This window comes from Sus scrofa, chromosome 9 (assembly GCF_000003025.6).
Source record: "Sus scrofa isolate TJ Tabasco breed Duroc chromosome 9, Sscrofa11.1, whole genome shotgun sequence".
Lineage (NCBI taxonomy): Eukaryota > Metazoa > Chordata > Mammalia > Artiodactyla > Suidae > Sus > Sus scrofa.
The window spans coordinates 35,828,479-35,845,260 of record NC_010451.4 but is presented as its reverse complement, the minus strand read 5'-3'; the positions used below and the strand labels follow the sequence as shown (position 1 = coordinate 35,845,260).

The window sequence follows — 16,782 nt, the reverse complement described above, 5'->3', positions numbered from 1 at the left end:
ATAAAGATCACCTGAAGTGGCAGAACATGAGTCTGAAGCAAAACACAATATAGTGGAGAGACCCTAGAGCAGGTCTATCACTCCAGACCTGCTTTCTCTTTCAGAAAATGGAGATTAAAAGATAACATATTGAGGACTTCCTGTGTGGCTCAGTGGGCTATGGATACGGTGTTGTCACTGCAGAGGCTCAGGTCACTGCTGTAGCTCAAGTTCCATCCCTGGCCTGGGACCTTTCACATGTCGTAAAAGATAACATCTTGAGAACAGAAATGATAGGATGCAGACTATAAATAAAAATATGATAATGAAAGTGTCTTATCTCTTTATGAAGTTAGAAGTTATTTTATAAATGATTATCACCGGGATCCCCATGTCTATCTCATTAACTGTGGTTTAAATATGTATTTTCATATCTTGGACTTGCACATATATGAATGGTGTAAGGTGTTAAATGGTATAAAGGCAGTGTTTACATGTTTGGGAATGGGGAAAAGGTTAAAATCTGAGGTACTCTTTTATTTCTCGATCTTGTGAAATGCTTTCTCCCCAGAAAGTGTTGCCAAGGGACTACAGTTCCTATCTTTAAAAATATAAATGGGTCGAATAACCAAAAGCAAGTTTTCCAGGCCAATTTATGATTCCATTTACGTTTGTGTTACTGTCCTTACATAATGATCAGAGCCACTATTACTCCCCACAAACAAATAATCTGAATAGGAAATATTGGGAACAAACTTTGCCTACAGACACTACAGGCTGCGGTGTTTCGAAGAAGGCACTCTATGGAAATTGATGAAGACCTGAAGTAAAAGCAGTGGACAATGTAGTACAGAAAAACTTTCAGTCAGCTGCTAACCAATGATAGATTCATTGACTAAGGCTACTGTTCAGAGGAATTATAAGACCACAGTCCGTCCCCTCAGGAATGCACATACATAAACACAACCAAGAGGTTACAAAAAAAATCACAGTAACTTCTCAGACTGAGAAAACTCTATGATCAATCTTTACTATTAAAATGAAATTTATGCATTGTGTTTTTCTGTTGATATATCATTGGAAAAGGCTGATCAATTTTTGCTAAATATTCATGATGTATTTGGAATGGGTGATTTAAGATATACGCTATTTTGCATAAAAAACTCATTCCGCCAGGGGACTCAAAGAAACAGGTGGTTATCCTACAGAACAACTAAAATTGTTATTGAACAAGAGGCCTCTTTGATTGTCAAATGGGACAGATAAATAAAAAAATATATACATACCAAAAGTGATTTTAAAAACGAGCTCCAAGTAGAAAATTACCAGGGCGTACATTCCAAACTATAAGAACAGATTTGCAATTGATCTGTTTCTTTCATGGTCAAACTCCATGAAAGAATTTGGCTTCCCCAGAAGAAGAACAGAATGATAATTATAAAAAACATTTTTAATGATTCTCCTGTAAACACTGGCCCCTATTTATTTTATAGGCTATTCCAATAGAAACCAAACCTTCTACTATAATCAAAAATGGCAACCTAAAACACAGTTGATGCTGGGTGACATGCCAGATGCATTTGACTTCTCAAGATTTGATACCAGAGTGATCTTTGAAACTAAATCTTCCATCTCTGCCTATTATTATAATAATTCCCATTTGAAAATAGCTTGTATTCTAACACTTCCTATTTTTCTCAGTTATAAGGGAAACAAAATCTAAAGGAAACTAATTGCAACAGTTTCTATAGGAAACATATTGGCTTTCAATTCAAAGTATTTTTTAGAACCATGAAATTTGCTGGTGAAAAACTTTTAATGTTATTTTACAAACCATTATAATTTACTTGAGGATGATGAAAAATGCAAGCAATGTTATCACAGAGGACAAAACAGAGTGAGTTTTCTTTTGTCAATATTCAGGTCAATTTATCAAATACATTTTTTTCCAGAATAAGTCCCAGGTAATGTGCTAAGTGCTGAAGATAAAAAGGTAAAAGGTAATAGCAATACTGAATCATATCTAAATAGAATATGTGTAAGTGTAAAACTCACATGAAAAAGGAAAAGTTGATCTGTTCTAAACCTTGTCAGGGAAGAGTTAGTTTTGAAGGAGACTAAGAGTGTGTCATAAGGATAAGACAAGGAGGAAGCAGTACGTGTGCAAAGGAAGAAGAGATAGCATGTGCAAAGGCAAAAATGGAGACTGAAAACAGCATGATAGTTAGCGCATTTGTTGCTACATAATATAGGTTATAACACATTCACTGGTTATTTTTTCTTAACTGTGTTTGAGGGAAAGATAGGAAAAGTGATTTTTTTCTTTCCCTTTGGTTAAATAATAAGCATTGAAAGCTTTTTTTTTTTTTTTTTTTTCTTTTTAGGGCCACACCCGCAGCATATCGAAGTTCCCAAGCTAGGGGTTGAATTGGAGCTACAGCCCACCTATGCCACAGCCACAGCAACGTAGGATCTAAGGAGCTCACGGCAACACTGGATCCCCAAGCCCACTGAGTGAGGTCAGGGATGGAACCTGCATCCTCATGGATACTAGTAGGATTCATTTCTACTGCACCACAGTGAGAACTCCAGAAAGATTTTAATTAACTATCATATTCTAATTCTGAGACTTTTATTTTTATTTTTGGCTTTTTAGGGCTGCACTTGCCAGCATATGGACATTCCCAGGCTAAGGGTCAAATCAGAGCCACAGCAATGGAGGATCCGAGCCTCATCTGTGATCTACACCACAGCTCAGGGCAACGCCGGATCGTTAACCCACTGAGTGAGGCCAGGGATCGAAACTGCAACCTCATGGTTCCTAGTTGGATTTGTTTCTGCTGCCACACAACGGGAACTCTTAATTCTGACACTTAATAAGTTGTGGCCAGGCACAGTCTAGAATGGTATTGTCTAATAGAAACACAACAAAAATTACATGTATAAGATTAAATTTCCTATTATTCTCATTTTAAAAAGTTAAAAATTCAAAGTAAAATTAATTTTAAGAACATATTTTCCTTAACTCAATTATGCAAAATATAATTTCAACTTATACTCAGTATAAAAATTACCAATGAGACATTTTACATTTCTATGATAAATCTTAGAAATCCTGAATATATTTTACATCTCAATTCAGATGCTAATTTTTTATCAGAAATATTCAATCTCTATTTCAATTTCAAAAAATTTACATTGAAAAAGTAGATCACATAACTCATGTTTTCCAAACATACTTAGATATTATGCAGTAACTGAATTAAGCGTCAGTTTTTAAATTAGGATTAATTAAAATTAAATAAATTAAAATTCAGTTATTCAGTTTGGTAGCCACATTTCAAGGGATCATCTGACTTGTGGCTACCTCAGTTGAAAACCTTAATTGTAGAATAAACATTAAGTCAAATCACCAGCCTGAAATAAATACTAACAAAATCAAATCAGTCAGCAGACTACCAGGTCGGCAATGGAGTACTGATATTAGGCATTCTGGATTACCTTTAATCTCTCCCTTCTTGGTCCATGTCCGCCCAGACAAGATATAAATGAGAAAAAATAGTGACAGTATCTGGAAAAGACCTTGCAGTCGGCGAGGAGATAGGTTAATTGGAGAAAGCTTAAAGAGTTGATGATATGGAAGCAGATGGTTCTTTAATACTTAGCGACTTATTAGGCCTTTACCCTGTTACTGAAATAAATAAATACGTTCAAGGAATAGACAGACTCAGGGGAATCAGAGAGAATGTCTGGTCATAATAAAGATGAATAGTTCTCTTAACCTTTCACTGTACTCACCCAAAAAACATCCACTATAAACAAAATCCAAAATAAAAGTTCTCATATTTATCTAAAGAAACTTTTTTTGTCCTATTTAGGCAAAATTATAGACACGCTTCTTTCACAAAGTTTAAGTAAATATATGAAAGATTAGTTTTACATTTTAAAGAGCATATTTCATAAGTACTTCTATTTTGTGGACAAAAGTTCCTTGAGGAATATCAAGCAAGTATTCATGATAGACCCAGAATATCCATTATATATTTGCCAAATCTCTTTCAAGTGTGTATTGTATTTTTGGCACTGTGGTAGGCAAGGAAATTTCAACAGTGAACAAGAAAGCCTGCCTGCATGGAATATGTGGTAAGATGTATTAGAGGAAAGGTACTGACTACCATGGAGCATCCTGGAGTAAGTGGCCAGCAAATAAAAATACAGGGTGTCAAATATTGCATGGGACATAGCTATAGTGAAAATTATGTTATTTATCTGAACTTCAAATTTAGTTGAGAAGTTCCCGTCGTGGCGCAGTGGTTAACGAATCCGACTAGGAATCATGAGGTTGCAGGTTTGGTCCCTGCCCTTGCTCAGCGGGTTAACGATCCGGCATTGCTGTGAGCTGTGGTGTGGGTCGCAGACATGGCTCGGATCCCGCGTTGCTGCAGCTCCGATTCGACCCCTGGCCTGGGAACCTCCATAAGGCGCGGGAGCGGCCTCAAGAAATAGCAAAAAGACCCCCCCAAAAAAAAATTTTTTTTAGTTGAGTATCCTGTCTTTTACCTGGCAAAGCTACATTAGAGGGAGAACTTGGAAGTGGAGACAGGGTGAATGGAGAGAAAAGAAACTTTCCTTCAGAAAGTAACTTGATCCTGGGCCATAACAGGTAAGAGGCAGGTAGAAATCATTCCAGGTGGAAACTATGCAAAGCAAACGAAGTCCCAAAGCCAAGTCTAGGAACTGAAAGAAATAAAATAATTAGGGTAAGGAATTAGGAAAAGTGTAGGGAGGAATGCTTTAGAAAGATGAAGCCTGAGGAAAAAACGGAAGAAATTCTTGTAAAGCATTTGTATTTTATCATAAAATGAATGTGGTTCCACTAAAGAACTTCAGGCAGCCTTTCTTGCCTAAGTTGTGAAGAATGGACTACAATGGTACTGGCAGACAGGCCAGTAAGGATGTTACCGATGTAATTCTGGATTTCAAAACAGGCCTTAACAAAGGCAATAGGAAGACAATGGGAAGACAGACCCATTAGTTACACCAGATGGCAGCGAGAGAGGCAACTGCAAAGAGGGTAGAGACTGGGAGGGAGGAAAACCAGGGGAAGCATTAAGGAAACCAATGAAGAAAGGTCAACAAGTCAAATATTTTTGAGGAGGTAAGATAAAAACCGAGAAAGTGTCGCTTAGATTTATCCATAGGGTAATCACCAGTGACCTTTGGCAGGGGCAGTCTCAGAGGAACGGTTGAGGCCAAACTTGGTCACAGTTGGCTGAGCAGAAAGGAATGCTGGGCTAGGAACAGCTGGAGCAAAGCAAGGGTGCTACTTCCTCTTTGCCCTTTTAACTGGTAAGTGTCCAGGGATAGGAGTAGAGTTTGGAGATGGAGCGGTCTGTATCCCAATCAGGCTGAATGGTGCAGCCGTCTGATTGCTAGTGGCCAATCCTTTCCTAGAGCCCTCTTGATTGACAGAGTCGCACGCCAAAGACTGAGCGTAGAACCGGAGGCCACTAGTAACAAGGGGGCGGAATTTCAGGGCAGTAACCCGGAACGGTTTGGGACTCGATTTCCATTGTGAGGCTGGACCTAGGGCGGGCCCTCAGCCAGAATGGCACTACGCCTCAGGCCAATGGATGAGCTTCATTTAACGAGCGCCACCCGCGCCAGCCAATGGTTTAGGGCCGCGGGCGGGCGAAGTTGGTGGGAGGGGAATCAATGAAGCATCTTTTTTTTTTTTTTTTTTTTTTTTGTCACCCCGCCCCCCCCACCTCTGAGGCGACCATGGGGAGGTACTGCCAGGGTCTCAGGTGAGCGTTTGTGTCCCTGAGGAGGCTGCGAGGGAGGGGACGGCTCCGCGGACGGTTGGTGCCAGCTAGGTCAGTGTTAGGACTCTGTCTCCCGCTGCCGCAACGGATCTGGCTCCGTAGCTAGCAGGCTACGTTACTCAAGAGAAATAGCAGTCGCAGCTGCCGCCTGACCTGAGAGGGTAGGGAGGGGCCCAAGCCGCTGCAAAAAGGCTGCTAAAGTTCCCAGGCGCCCTGGGACTCTGATTTGCGGAGAGAGGACTCTCTTCCAGGTTGCCTTACGTCCCAGCAGGTGCAGCTGTTGGCTGTGGCCTAGTCAGGTGCGCGCCCCAGCTCCTAGGTGGCCTCCTGGGAATTCAGCCTTCCTGCATGCTCCCGAGGGGCTGTACCAGAGCGGCCCCAAAGGAAGAGGTGAGGAGTGAGAGGTACTTTATTAATATGGTAACAGGCGACACTTGAGTAAACTTTAATCATTTATCTACCACGAGTTATAGAGAAGAGCATCCTATTCGGCAGGGCGATGAATTTCCTCTAAGAAGATGGTGGCGAGGGTAGGGCTTGGAGTTGGTGGGAAGAGGGAGAGCACACTTCAGAGAGGATTGGGAGGGGGTGGGGGAAAGTTTTTAGATTTTGTGATGTTTTCTTCTTGAACAGCCTAATGAGTTTACCTAAAAAAATGTTTTGGACCCAGAGTTTACTACATGATTTTCCTCAGACTTCTTGATTCCGTCTTATCATGCAATATTTAGGAATGTCGTTCTCAAGTGTTAGTCCCTGAAAAAAAAAATTGCTCAGATATATTATGCCATTGGTGGTACATCACAAGGATTATGTAAGTGAACTACTTATACTTTCCAACCAGTAAAAGAATGACTGTGGGTGGAGTTTCAGGAAAATGGCTCTTCTCTGTGTTTGGGCATGGAAGAACTATGAATTTTTAGAGGTTGCAACTTCTGAATTCTCCTCTGTAAAGGTGAATAAGACAACCAATATAAAAGTGATAGTATTTGACATCTAAAATGGCATCTTTTCATAATTGATGAGGTTTTAGAGCCTCAGCACTAAAAATGTGTGCCTGGCACATAGTAGGAGCTCAGTAAATACTTGAGTGAATTATTGGGTAATTAATGATGAAAACCCAAGCTGAGTACCAAAATGTAGAGGAGAAGACAGAAAAAAAGAAATTCCTAGAAACATACCTTAACTTCTACTCATGTCAACGTAGCTACCAAGTTTCAATTCAGGGTTACTTTGATTTGGCTACCGTCTTAACATTTACCTGTGATTTTCATACAATTAAGTCATGACTGAGGGGAAATCTAAGATACATTTCCATGTCAATTTCAGTGAGGTTACAAATGGGTATTAAAGTGCATTTTGTCAATGAAATAGTTCAACAGTTTAGCATAGAATAGTGAGGCACAGAGGGATATCACCTCTGTAGGACAGAGATGCAGAATTACAAATTGTTGGGAGAAACAGGATATGTAAACAACAACAGCTGCTGCCAAAATGTTAAGAGTATATTGAATCAAGCATAGTTTTAAAAGGATTTTTATTTCTGTCATTACAAAATTGATCTCATATCTCATATTCTAAGAGCAGCAAAATCTAATGATGGATTTCTGCCTAAATTAGAATTCTCTTGACAACTGTAATCATTGTTTATTATTTTATTATGTACTACATTTTTTATATTATAGTTTGTATATTATTACAGTAACATTACCTCCATATAAAAGGTATACTGCTTGAATTTCAAAAATCCTCACAGATATATTTGTCTCTTATAGTAAGTTTTTCTTTTTTCTTGAAGCAAAGGATGGGGTCTTACAGGTCAGCATTAAAGATTTGTTGACATTTGGCCCCAACCTAGTTTTCCAACTTTGATTCCTTGTACTTCTGTCCCTCTTTAGGGACAAATCAAATGCTAATTCCTTCTCACAACCTTCCTTGATCCTACCAAAAATTTCTCCTTCTCAACACCCAGGGTATTTTGTTAGTACTTCTCTTCTTGTACTTTTCATACACTCTCATTATTTATCCAGTAAAGAAATATTCACTTACTGTGTCCAGACTGACTATACTAGGAAATGGATAATAGCTGATGTTTGTTCAGGGCTTACTATATCTTAGGTGTTAATACATTTCTTGATTGAATTATCTCATCTAATCCTCAAAACATCATGTTATTTTATTTTTCTCCTATTTATAGATGAGAAAATAAGAAGGCTAAGTAATTTGCTTAAGATGACAGAGCTTCTAAGCGGTGGAATTAATATACAGGTTTAGGTAGTCTGTATTCAGAACTTTTAGTTTATAGTCTCCATTATAATTTTTCTTGTAAATTTTTATGCATATGTATTTTACAGGTTTTACTTAAGTCATAAATTATTTGATAGAAATAATACATTCATCTTCAATCCCGTATTGTTCCTAGTATAAAGTAAGGGATTATAACAGCCTGATGGTGGAAGCATGTAGCACAGACATTAGATGTAGACTAATGGGAACATGAAGGTGCTGAGGATGAGTAGTCACTGGCCAGACAAAAGAGCAGAGACCATGGGAATTGGGAGGATGTGCCAAAGGAATACATTTATGATAGTCCTCAGGGGTCATAAAGCTAGAACTGGGCTGTCCAGTACCATAGCCAATAGCCACATATTGTGGCTAGTCCATAATACCCACATGATTTTGAAGGCTTAGTAGGGGGAAAAAAGTGTGAAATACCTCAGTTACTTTTTGTATTGATTACATGTTGAAAAAATAATAAATTTTGGTATGTTAGGTTAAATAAAATATATGACAAATTTTACCTGTTTCTCTTTACATTTTAATGTGGCTGTTAGAGGATTTAAAATTATATATGTGAGTCTTGTTGTATTTGTATTAGACAGCACTAATCTAGAATTCAAGGAATTTTAGAATGTTTGATACTGTGTGTGCCCACTCTTGACATATATATTGGAGAGGCTGAGTTGAGAAAGAATGTTCGGGGTTGGTATTGGAGGTGACACTTAAAGCTGGCAAAGGTAGATATGAAGATATCATAAGTAGGACTCAGGATTTGTAATAGAGAGGAAGAGTAAATTTACCTCCTAAGTGTATGCAAAGACTTTGAAAGGTTTCAAGCACTCAGTACATGTTTGTTGAATGAAGCATTGTGTCTTAATTACTCAGTACTTATGTACTCCTAATTCAATCATAGTTCTTTCTAATAAAGATATGGATAGATATCTAATGACATTCTACATATAAGAAAGTTTGATTTGCTAAAGGGAGCAATCCTCTTCTACTTAAGTTTGAATTGACTTAGCTTGTATTCCTTTGATGTGTTTCCAACAGACAGAAGAGTGAAATTGGTCCTTACTATTAGTTATATTTCTATCTGATATATTCTACTTAGCATATTTTTCCCATAGAGGCCAACTTTGTTTATGTTGTAAATTTTGTAGCGGATGAGGCTTTAATCTCTGAAGGGAAATTTCTTAGCAGCTACAGCATTTGTAGTCCATCTTGCCTCTCTGTACCCATTTGAGCAAGTAAACTTTTTTGTTTGTTTATTAAATACATTTTTACTAAAGTATAATTTTTTTTATATAATGATTTTTATTTTTTTCCATTATAGCTGGTTTACAGTGTTCTGTCAATTTTCTACTGTACAGCATGGTGACCCAGTTACACATACATATATAGATTCTTTTTTCTCACGTTATCATGCTTCATTGTAAGTGACTAGATATAGTTCTCAGTACTATACAGCAGGATCTCATTGCTTATCCATTCCAAAGGCAATAGTTTGCATCCACTAACCTCAAATTCCCAATCCATCCCACTCCCTCCCCTCCCCCTCGGCCACCACAAGTCTATTCTCCAAGTCCATGATTTTCTTTTCTGTGGAAAGGTTCATTTGTGCCATATATTAGATTCCAGATAGAAATGATATCATATGGTGTTTGTCTTTCTCTTTCTGACTGACTTCACTCAGGATGAGAGTCTCTAGTTCCATCCATGTTGCTGCAAATGGCATTGTTTTGTTCTTTTTTATGACTGAGTAGTATTCCATTGTGTATATATACCATATCTTCCTAAGCCAGTCATCTGTCGATGCACATTTAGGTTGTTCTCATGTCTTGGCTATGATGAACAGTGCTGCAATGAACATGCGGGTGCATGTGTCTTTTTCAAGGAAAGTTTTGTCCAGATATATGGCCAAGAGTGGGATTGTCAGGTCATATGGTAGTTCTATGTATAGTTTTCTTTCTTTCTTTTTTTTTTTGTCTTTTTGCTATTTCTTTGGGGCTGCTCCCACGGCATATGGAGGTTCCCAGGCTAGGGGTCGAATCGGAGCCGTAGCCACTAGCCTACACCAGAGCCACAGCAACGCGGGATCCGAGCCGCGTCTGCAATCTACACCACAGCTCACGGCAATGCCGGATCGTTAACCCACTGAGCAAGGGCAGGGACCGAACCCGCAACCTCATGGTTCCTAGTCGGATTCGCCAACCACTGCGCCACGACGGGAACTCCTATGTATAGTTTTCTAAGGTATCTCCATATTGCTTTCCGTAGTGGTTGTACCAATTTACATTCCCACTAACAGTGCAGGAGGGTTCCCTTTTCTCCACACCCCTCCAGCATTTGTTATTTGTGGACTTATAAATGATGGCCATTCTGACTGGTGTGAGGTGGTATCTCCTAGTTTTGATTTGTATTTCTCTAATCAGTGATGTTGAGTATTTTTTCATGTGCTTGTTGGCCATCCGTATATCTTCTTTGGAGAAATGTCTATTCGGGTCTTTTGCCCATTTTTCAATTGGGTTGTTGGCCTTTTTGCTGTTGAGTTGTGTAAGTTGTTTGTATATTTTAGAGATTAAGCCCTTGTCAGTTGCATCATTTGAAATCATTTTTTCCCATTCTGTAAGTTGTCTTTTTGTTTTCTTTTTAGTTATCTTGCTGTGCAAATTTTTTGGATTTTTTAATTTAATTAATTTATTTTTTGTCTTTTGTCTTTTTGGGGCTGTACATGTGGCATGTGAAGTCTCCCAGGCTGGGGATCAAATAAGAGCTACAGCTGCCAGCCTATGCCACAGCCACAGCAGTGTGGGATCTAAGCCACCTCTTCAACCGACACCTCAGCAAATGGCAATGCTGAATCCTTTACCCACTGAATGAGGCGAGGGATTGAACCCGCAACCTCATGAATACTAGTCGAGTTCGTTAACCACTGAGCCATGACAGGAACTCCCTGTTTGATTTAAAAAAAAAAATTTTTTGTGGGGGGGCTCTTTAGGGCTGCCCCTGAGGTATATAGAGGTTCCCAGGCTAGGGGTCCAATCAGAGCTACAGCTGCTGGCTTACACTGCAGCCACAGCAATGAAGGATCTGAGCTGCATCTGCAACATACACCACAGCTCACAGCAACGCCAGATCCTTAACCCATTGAGCGAAGCCAGGGCTCTAACCTACAACCTCATGGTTCCTAGTTGGATTTGTTTCTGCTGCGCCACGATGGGAGCTCCAAAATTTTTTTGTTTTGTTTTGTTTTTGTTTTGTCTTTTATCTTTTTAGGTCTGCGCCCGCAGCATATGGAATTTCCCAGTCTAGAGGTCCAATCGGAACTCTAGCCACCGGCCTGCACCAGAGCCACAGCAATGCCAGATCCAAGCTGCGTCTACGAACTACACCACAGCTCGTGGCAAATCTGGATCCTTAACCCACTGAGTGAGGCCAGGGATCAAACCCATAACCTTATGGTTCCTAATCCAACTCGTTTCTGCTGCGTGACAACAGGAACTCCCTCTAAATTTTTTTAAAATTGTAATTAGTGATCTTTAACTAGTTAATTAGTTTGGGAAAAATCCTTGCCTCTTTTATGTTATCCTTTTTTTAAAAAAAAATTAATTAATTAATTTTTTTGTCTTTTCTGGGGCCACACCCACAGCATATGGAGGCTCCCAGGCTAGGGGTCCAATCGGAGCTATAGCTGCCGGCCTACCACTGCCACAGCAACGCCAGATCTGAGCCGTGTTTGTGACCTACACTACAGCTCAAGGCAACACCGGATCCTTAAACCACTGAGCAAGGCCAGGGATGGAACCCGCAACCTCATGGTTCCTAGTTGGATTCTTTAACCACTGAGCCACGATGAGAACTCCATGTTATCCTTTTAATTCTATCATATCCTTAAAATAATTTCATTGTTTCAGAAACTTTTATTTCAAGCTTAGGAGTTCTTTGTAGATTTAACCTAAATATGGATTTTAATTTGATAAATAGTAAGGTATAAGTAGTTGTCATTTCTCTGATCAGATTACATTGTCTCGAATTTGTTTCTGAATTTTATGACTTTGTAGCCCAGCCTTTCAGTGTTCCTCTAAAATTATTTCACGGGGTCTAATTTTTTTTTGCTTTTTGACATTCCAAACTCGTCACTTTAGCAGGTTTTTTCATTTATTCATTCAAAAAGTGTTTATGGTATGTTTGCCATGTGCCAAAATCTCTGCTAGGCTCTGAGGACATAATGGTGAGCAGAAATGTTGCTGTCCTCATGAGACTTCTAGTAAAATGGGAACGAGACACTTTTGGCTGTATATGAGCAAGCATGTAACATTTAGGTGAGGAAAAGGAGTCATTTGACTCCTTGTCAGGAAGGGCTTCAGCAGGAACAGATGTCTAATCTGCAAGCAGAAAGATACGGAGGAATTAAGTAGCCCAGGCAGGGAGCAATCCATTTCCTACCACTTCCTAGGCAGAAGGAACAGTGTGTGCAAAGGACCTATAGTGGGCAAGGAGATTGACAAGAATGGGTGACTGAAAAAAGGCCTTTGTAGTTAGAGTGGATGAATTAGGGAGAATAGAGAAGAAGTAGGGAGTGGGTCAAGAGTGAATGCTGGCAATTAGTTTGGAACCATTACAACAGCCTTGGTGAAAGAAAATGGTAGCTTAGACTGAGGTAGTGCTGGTGGAGACAGAAATATAGCATTTTGAGCCATATTTAGAGGTTTTTTTTAAATTATATAGTTTATTGGGTTGAAGTACATTGCAGAAGTTGCAGGTTGATTGATTTTTACTGTTTTCTCTCTAGGAATCATCCAGCCTGCCTGTGCTACTAGGCGAACGGAAAACATTTAAAGAAAGTGCTAATGAAGGATTATCCCTGATTTTTGTACTTTGTAATATTCCTCAATTTTTTTTTTCACATCTTCTTTTACTGTAAAAACTACATTTAAGTTAGAAAAATGAAGCAGTTGAAAAGGAAAAGGAAGAGCAATTTTAGTGTACAAGAAACTCAGACCCTTTTGAAAGAAATTACAAAAAGGAAAGAAGTTATTTTTTCCAAGCAGCTCAATACAACAATTAATGTGATGAAGCGAATGGCTTGGGAGGAGATTGCACAGTGTGTGAATGCTGTAGGAGAAGGAGAACAGAGAACAGGGACAGAAGTGAAAAGAAGGTACCTTGACTGGCGAGCGCTTATGAAGAGAAAGAGGATGAAGGCAAACATTAAGCTGGTTGGTTCAGGGTTTCCCCTTCCCACGTCTGATTTAGATGACTCTCTCACTGAAGAGATAGATGAAAAGATTGGATTCCGAAATGATACAAATTTTGATTGGCAAAATGTGGCAGATTTCAGGGATGCAGGTGGATCTTTAACTGAAGTCAAAGTGGAAGAGGAAGAAAGAGATCCCCAGAGTCCTGAAGTAAGTATTAGCCTTTGTGAACTCTATTCTTCATTTCTGATGTGGGAGTTTATCATAGATGAGGAACAGTAAAGAAATTCCCAGATTTTCAAGCTAACTTAAAAATAGTAAATAATAGAGTCATTCTATTTTTTTTTCCTTCTTAATATTGTCGGTCTCTTCTCACCTAAAAATACTTATCTTAATTATATAAATGATTTCGGGTAATTCATTGTAAATATTTTTCAGAATTCAAAGTAAATGGTTTTGTGTGCTCAAGCCACATAAAAAGCTTTTAAGAAATGTTTAGACAAATTAACAACCATGGAATAGAAATAAATACCAAGAACTACTTTTCTCTTTTCTTTTAGTTTGAAATTGAAGAGGAAGAAGAAATGTTGTCATCAGTCATACCAGATTCCAGGAGGGAAAATGAACTTCCTGATTTCCCCCACATTGATGAGTTTTTTACTCTGAACTCAACCCCATCTAGGTCTGCATTTGATGAACCCCATTTACTTGTAAACATAGAGAAACAGAAACTAGAGTTGGAAAAACGACGGCTTGATATTGAGGCTGAAAGACTACAGGTAGAAAAGGAACGCCTACAGATTGAGAAAGAGAGGCTGCGACATTTAGACATGGAGCATGAGCGGCTTCAGCTGGAGAAGGAGCGGCTGCAGATTGAAAGAGAGAAGTTGAGGTTACAGATAGTCAACTCAGAGAAACCATCTTTGGAAAATGAACTTGGTCAAGGAGAAAAGTCCATACATCAGCCACCAGATATAGAAACAGAGAAGTTAAAACTTGAGAGAGAACGCTTGCAACTAGAAAAAGATAGGCTGCAATTTTTGAAATTTGAATCAGAGAAGCTGCAGATTGAAAAGGAACGCTTACAAGTAGAGAAAGAGAGACTACGCATTCAGAAGGAGGGACACTTGCAGTGATTTATTTAGGTCTCCATTTATCAAATGTTTGTAAACCATAGGTTTAGGTAATATAAAAATGGTTGTAGGATTAGCCATATTGTTGGTTTTTTTTTTTTTTTTTTTTTTCCCTGTTTAATGTCAGTGTTTTCATTAGGAAAAAGAGAGTTATTTGTGGGTATTTGTATGCTTAAGTGGTATATGATATAGAAACTTTGTGCTCTAACATAAACAGTATAGCACAAACCATTGTTAGTAAAATTACATAATGTCTTGTATAATCTGTGCATTCCAAGTTTGCAGTTATGTCTGTGTAAAATTCTATCTCAGTAGTTCTCAACTGGGGATGATTTTGGCCCCCCAAAGACATTTGGCAGTGTCTGGTGATATTTCTGGTTGTCTGAACTGGGAAGTGGTACATGTTACTACTGGCATGCAGTGGATAGAGGCCAGGGATGCCTATGTCCTATAGTGCACTGGACAGCCCCCCAAAATATGAATGATCCAGCCAAAAATATCAGTATTGCTGCAGTTGAGAAATCTTGTCCTAGCTTGACTGAACACCTCGTTAGTGTTATTTCAGAGTGTTAAAACCTCAGATATTTATGTAGGAGTTGCTTAAATGTCCCAAAACTTTAACTAAGAAACATTACTCTTGTAGTATATTGAACATAGGAAGTAATATTATAGATATTTAATTCCCATGTTTCCTTCTATAAATAACCTGAGATTCAGAAAACAGTATGGGGAACATCCAAATATAGATTATCCAAAGTGGGTCACTTTGAAAAGCAGTTCATTCGTCTAGCTATTGATGCTTTAGAAGCAACACATACTTTTTAAGCTTTAGTTCTACTTTCTTCTTTGAATCCATTGTCTTAGTTTAGATATAAAAATTGTCATTTCAGTCATGTACTGAAACCTTAATGTAAATGACTGGTTGAAACTAGTAAAAATGGTACCAATTTAAAAATGGTACCAGTAGTCAATGACCCCGAACTCAATGAGTGGTAATTTGATTTTTAAAATAGATAATAGCTATTTGGAACTGGGTGTGGGGGTGGAGGGAGGATGTCCTCTGTAACCAATAGTGATGATGATGATGATGGAATAATGCTAGTAGCTCTGTGCTGTGAGTTAGGGAAGCACTTAATGCACACTATCTGACCTGATCTGTAGAACAAGTCTTGAGAGTGGTATCTCTTCTTCCTGAGTCCAAGGCTTAGAGAATTCACACAGTGAGTAAGTGGCTGATTTCATACATTGTGGTGTATTTTGTCTTTGCCCTTCCCTGAGCAACGGAGTTTGTATCTTTAGTCCCTTTGGTATTTATTCTGAGACCAAGGGTTTACTTAATCTGATGATTTGCCTTCAGTCCCCTGAAGGTGCTTTTTCCACAATCCAGGTGATTCTAATGCACATTGAAGTTGAGAATCATTGCACGAGATCACTTTGTATTTTCCCATTTCCAGGGCTGACATGAAGCCTTAGTACATCTCTTCTATTGACAATACTACCTTGATTCTGCATTTGTTCCTTGTTACCTTAAGAATGTCTTGATTTTAAGTATGGGTATATAAGGAAAAAATATACTCCTGCTTAGTTACCTTGACTTTGAAATAGTGCTATTTTTCTATAACTGAAATTAATGTTTCTGACCTTAGAAATAAAATTTGCCTATGCTAACTATGTGAACATTTATCATTTCCAGTGATGCTCAGTGCTATGGGGGTTGAGGTTACCAAGCCTGGAAATGAGTTTTATTATGGTAAGTAGGGGAAAGGGTCCTAACATTTGTGTTAGGCATTGTACTATGTGTTTTTCGTATTTTATTTGTTCATCCTTGAGCTAAGTCATATTAGCCCTACTTTCACAAGAAATAGTACCTCATCACTTTAATTAACGTAATACCTGAAAAATAATGTATCAAGTATCAAGATTTTAATGTAAGAGCTTTAAGGAGAAAGGAGTATCGAAAGTTTGTGGTATAGTTGTAAGAATTGTAGCTTTGCCACTTTCTACTTGTAAAAGTCATTTAACTTATGCTGTGATTTGGTTTCCTCATTTGTAAAATGAGCATAATGATATCTGCTCTACCTATGCTTCATAGTTTCTTTTTTTTAATTGTTAATAAAATGGTATGTAAACTATAAAATGCTACTTGAAAGGCAAGTTGATATTAGTGTTATATTTAAGGTCAATGATTTTAATTTCCTAGACTTAAGTATGAAGATAGCCAATATTATTTATGAATGGAGAATTCTTAAGTTCTTAGAAATGATCTGTCCATTTTATATAACCTTTTCTCTCTTTTCATTTTTCTACGTCTTCATGCTTTGTCACTTCTATCCTGAAAACAGATTGTAGTGCTTCCAGAATATTTTAAAT

The 16,782-nt window shown here is 38.3% G+C and overlaps 1 protein-coding gene and 1 long non-coding RNA gene across 7 annotated transcripts in view; one reads left to right on the top strand and one right to left on the bottom strand.

Annotated features, from left to right (window-relative positions):
- The window catches only part of LOC102162684, a 32,937-nt gene extending 27,492 nt beyond the window's left edge, over positions 1-5,445 (bottom strand). The window contains exon 1 of one of the 4 annotated variants that reach the window (XR_002335618.1): positions 5,197-5,445. This is a non-coding gene — a long non-coding RNA (uncharacterized LOC102162684). The remainder of the gene's footprint in view (positions 1-5,196) is intronic. The other 3 variants (XR_002335619.1, XR_305327.3, XR_002335620.1) reach the window with 3 other exon arrangements.
- MSANTD4 (Myb/SANT DNA binding domain containing 4 with coiled-coils) lies at positions 5,682-16,564 on the top strand. 3 transcript variants are annotated; one of them, XM_021062730.1, is made up of 4 exons: positions 5,710-5,786; positions 6,076-6,194; positions 12,874-13,489; positions 13,840-16,549. In XM_021062730.1, exons 3-4 carry the CDS (start codon positions 13,028-13,030, stop codon positions 14,413-14,415), a joined length of 1,038 nt encoding a protein of 345 aa, XP_020918389.1. In that variant the 5' UTR covers positions 5,710-5,786; positions 6,076-6,194; positions 12,874-13,027; the 3' UTR covers positions 14,416-16,549. The 3 variants fall into 3 exon arrangements, with proteins under 3 accessions (XP_005667348.1, XP_020918389.1, XP_020918390.1); XM_005667291.3 differs by lacking the exon at positions 6,076-6,194 and having other exon boundaries at positions 5,682-5,786; positions 13,840-16,564; XM_021062731.1 differs by lacking the exon at positions 6,076-6,194 and having other exon boundaries at positions 5,710-5,855; positions 13,840-16,083.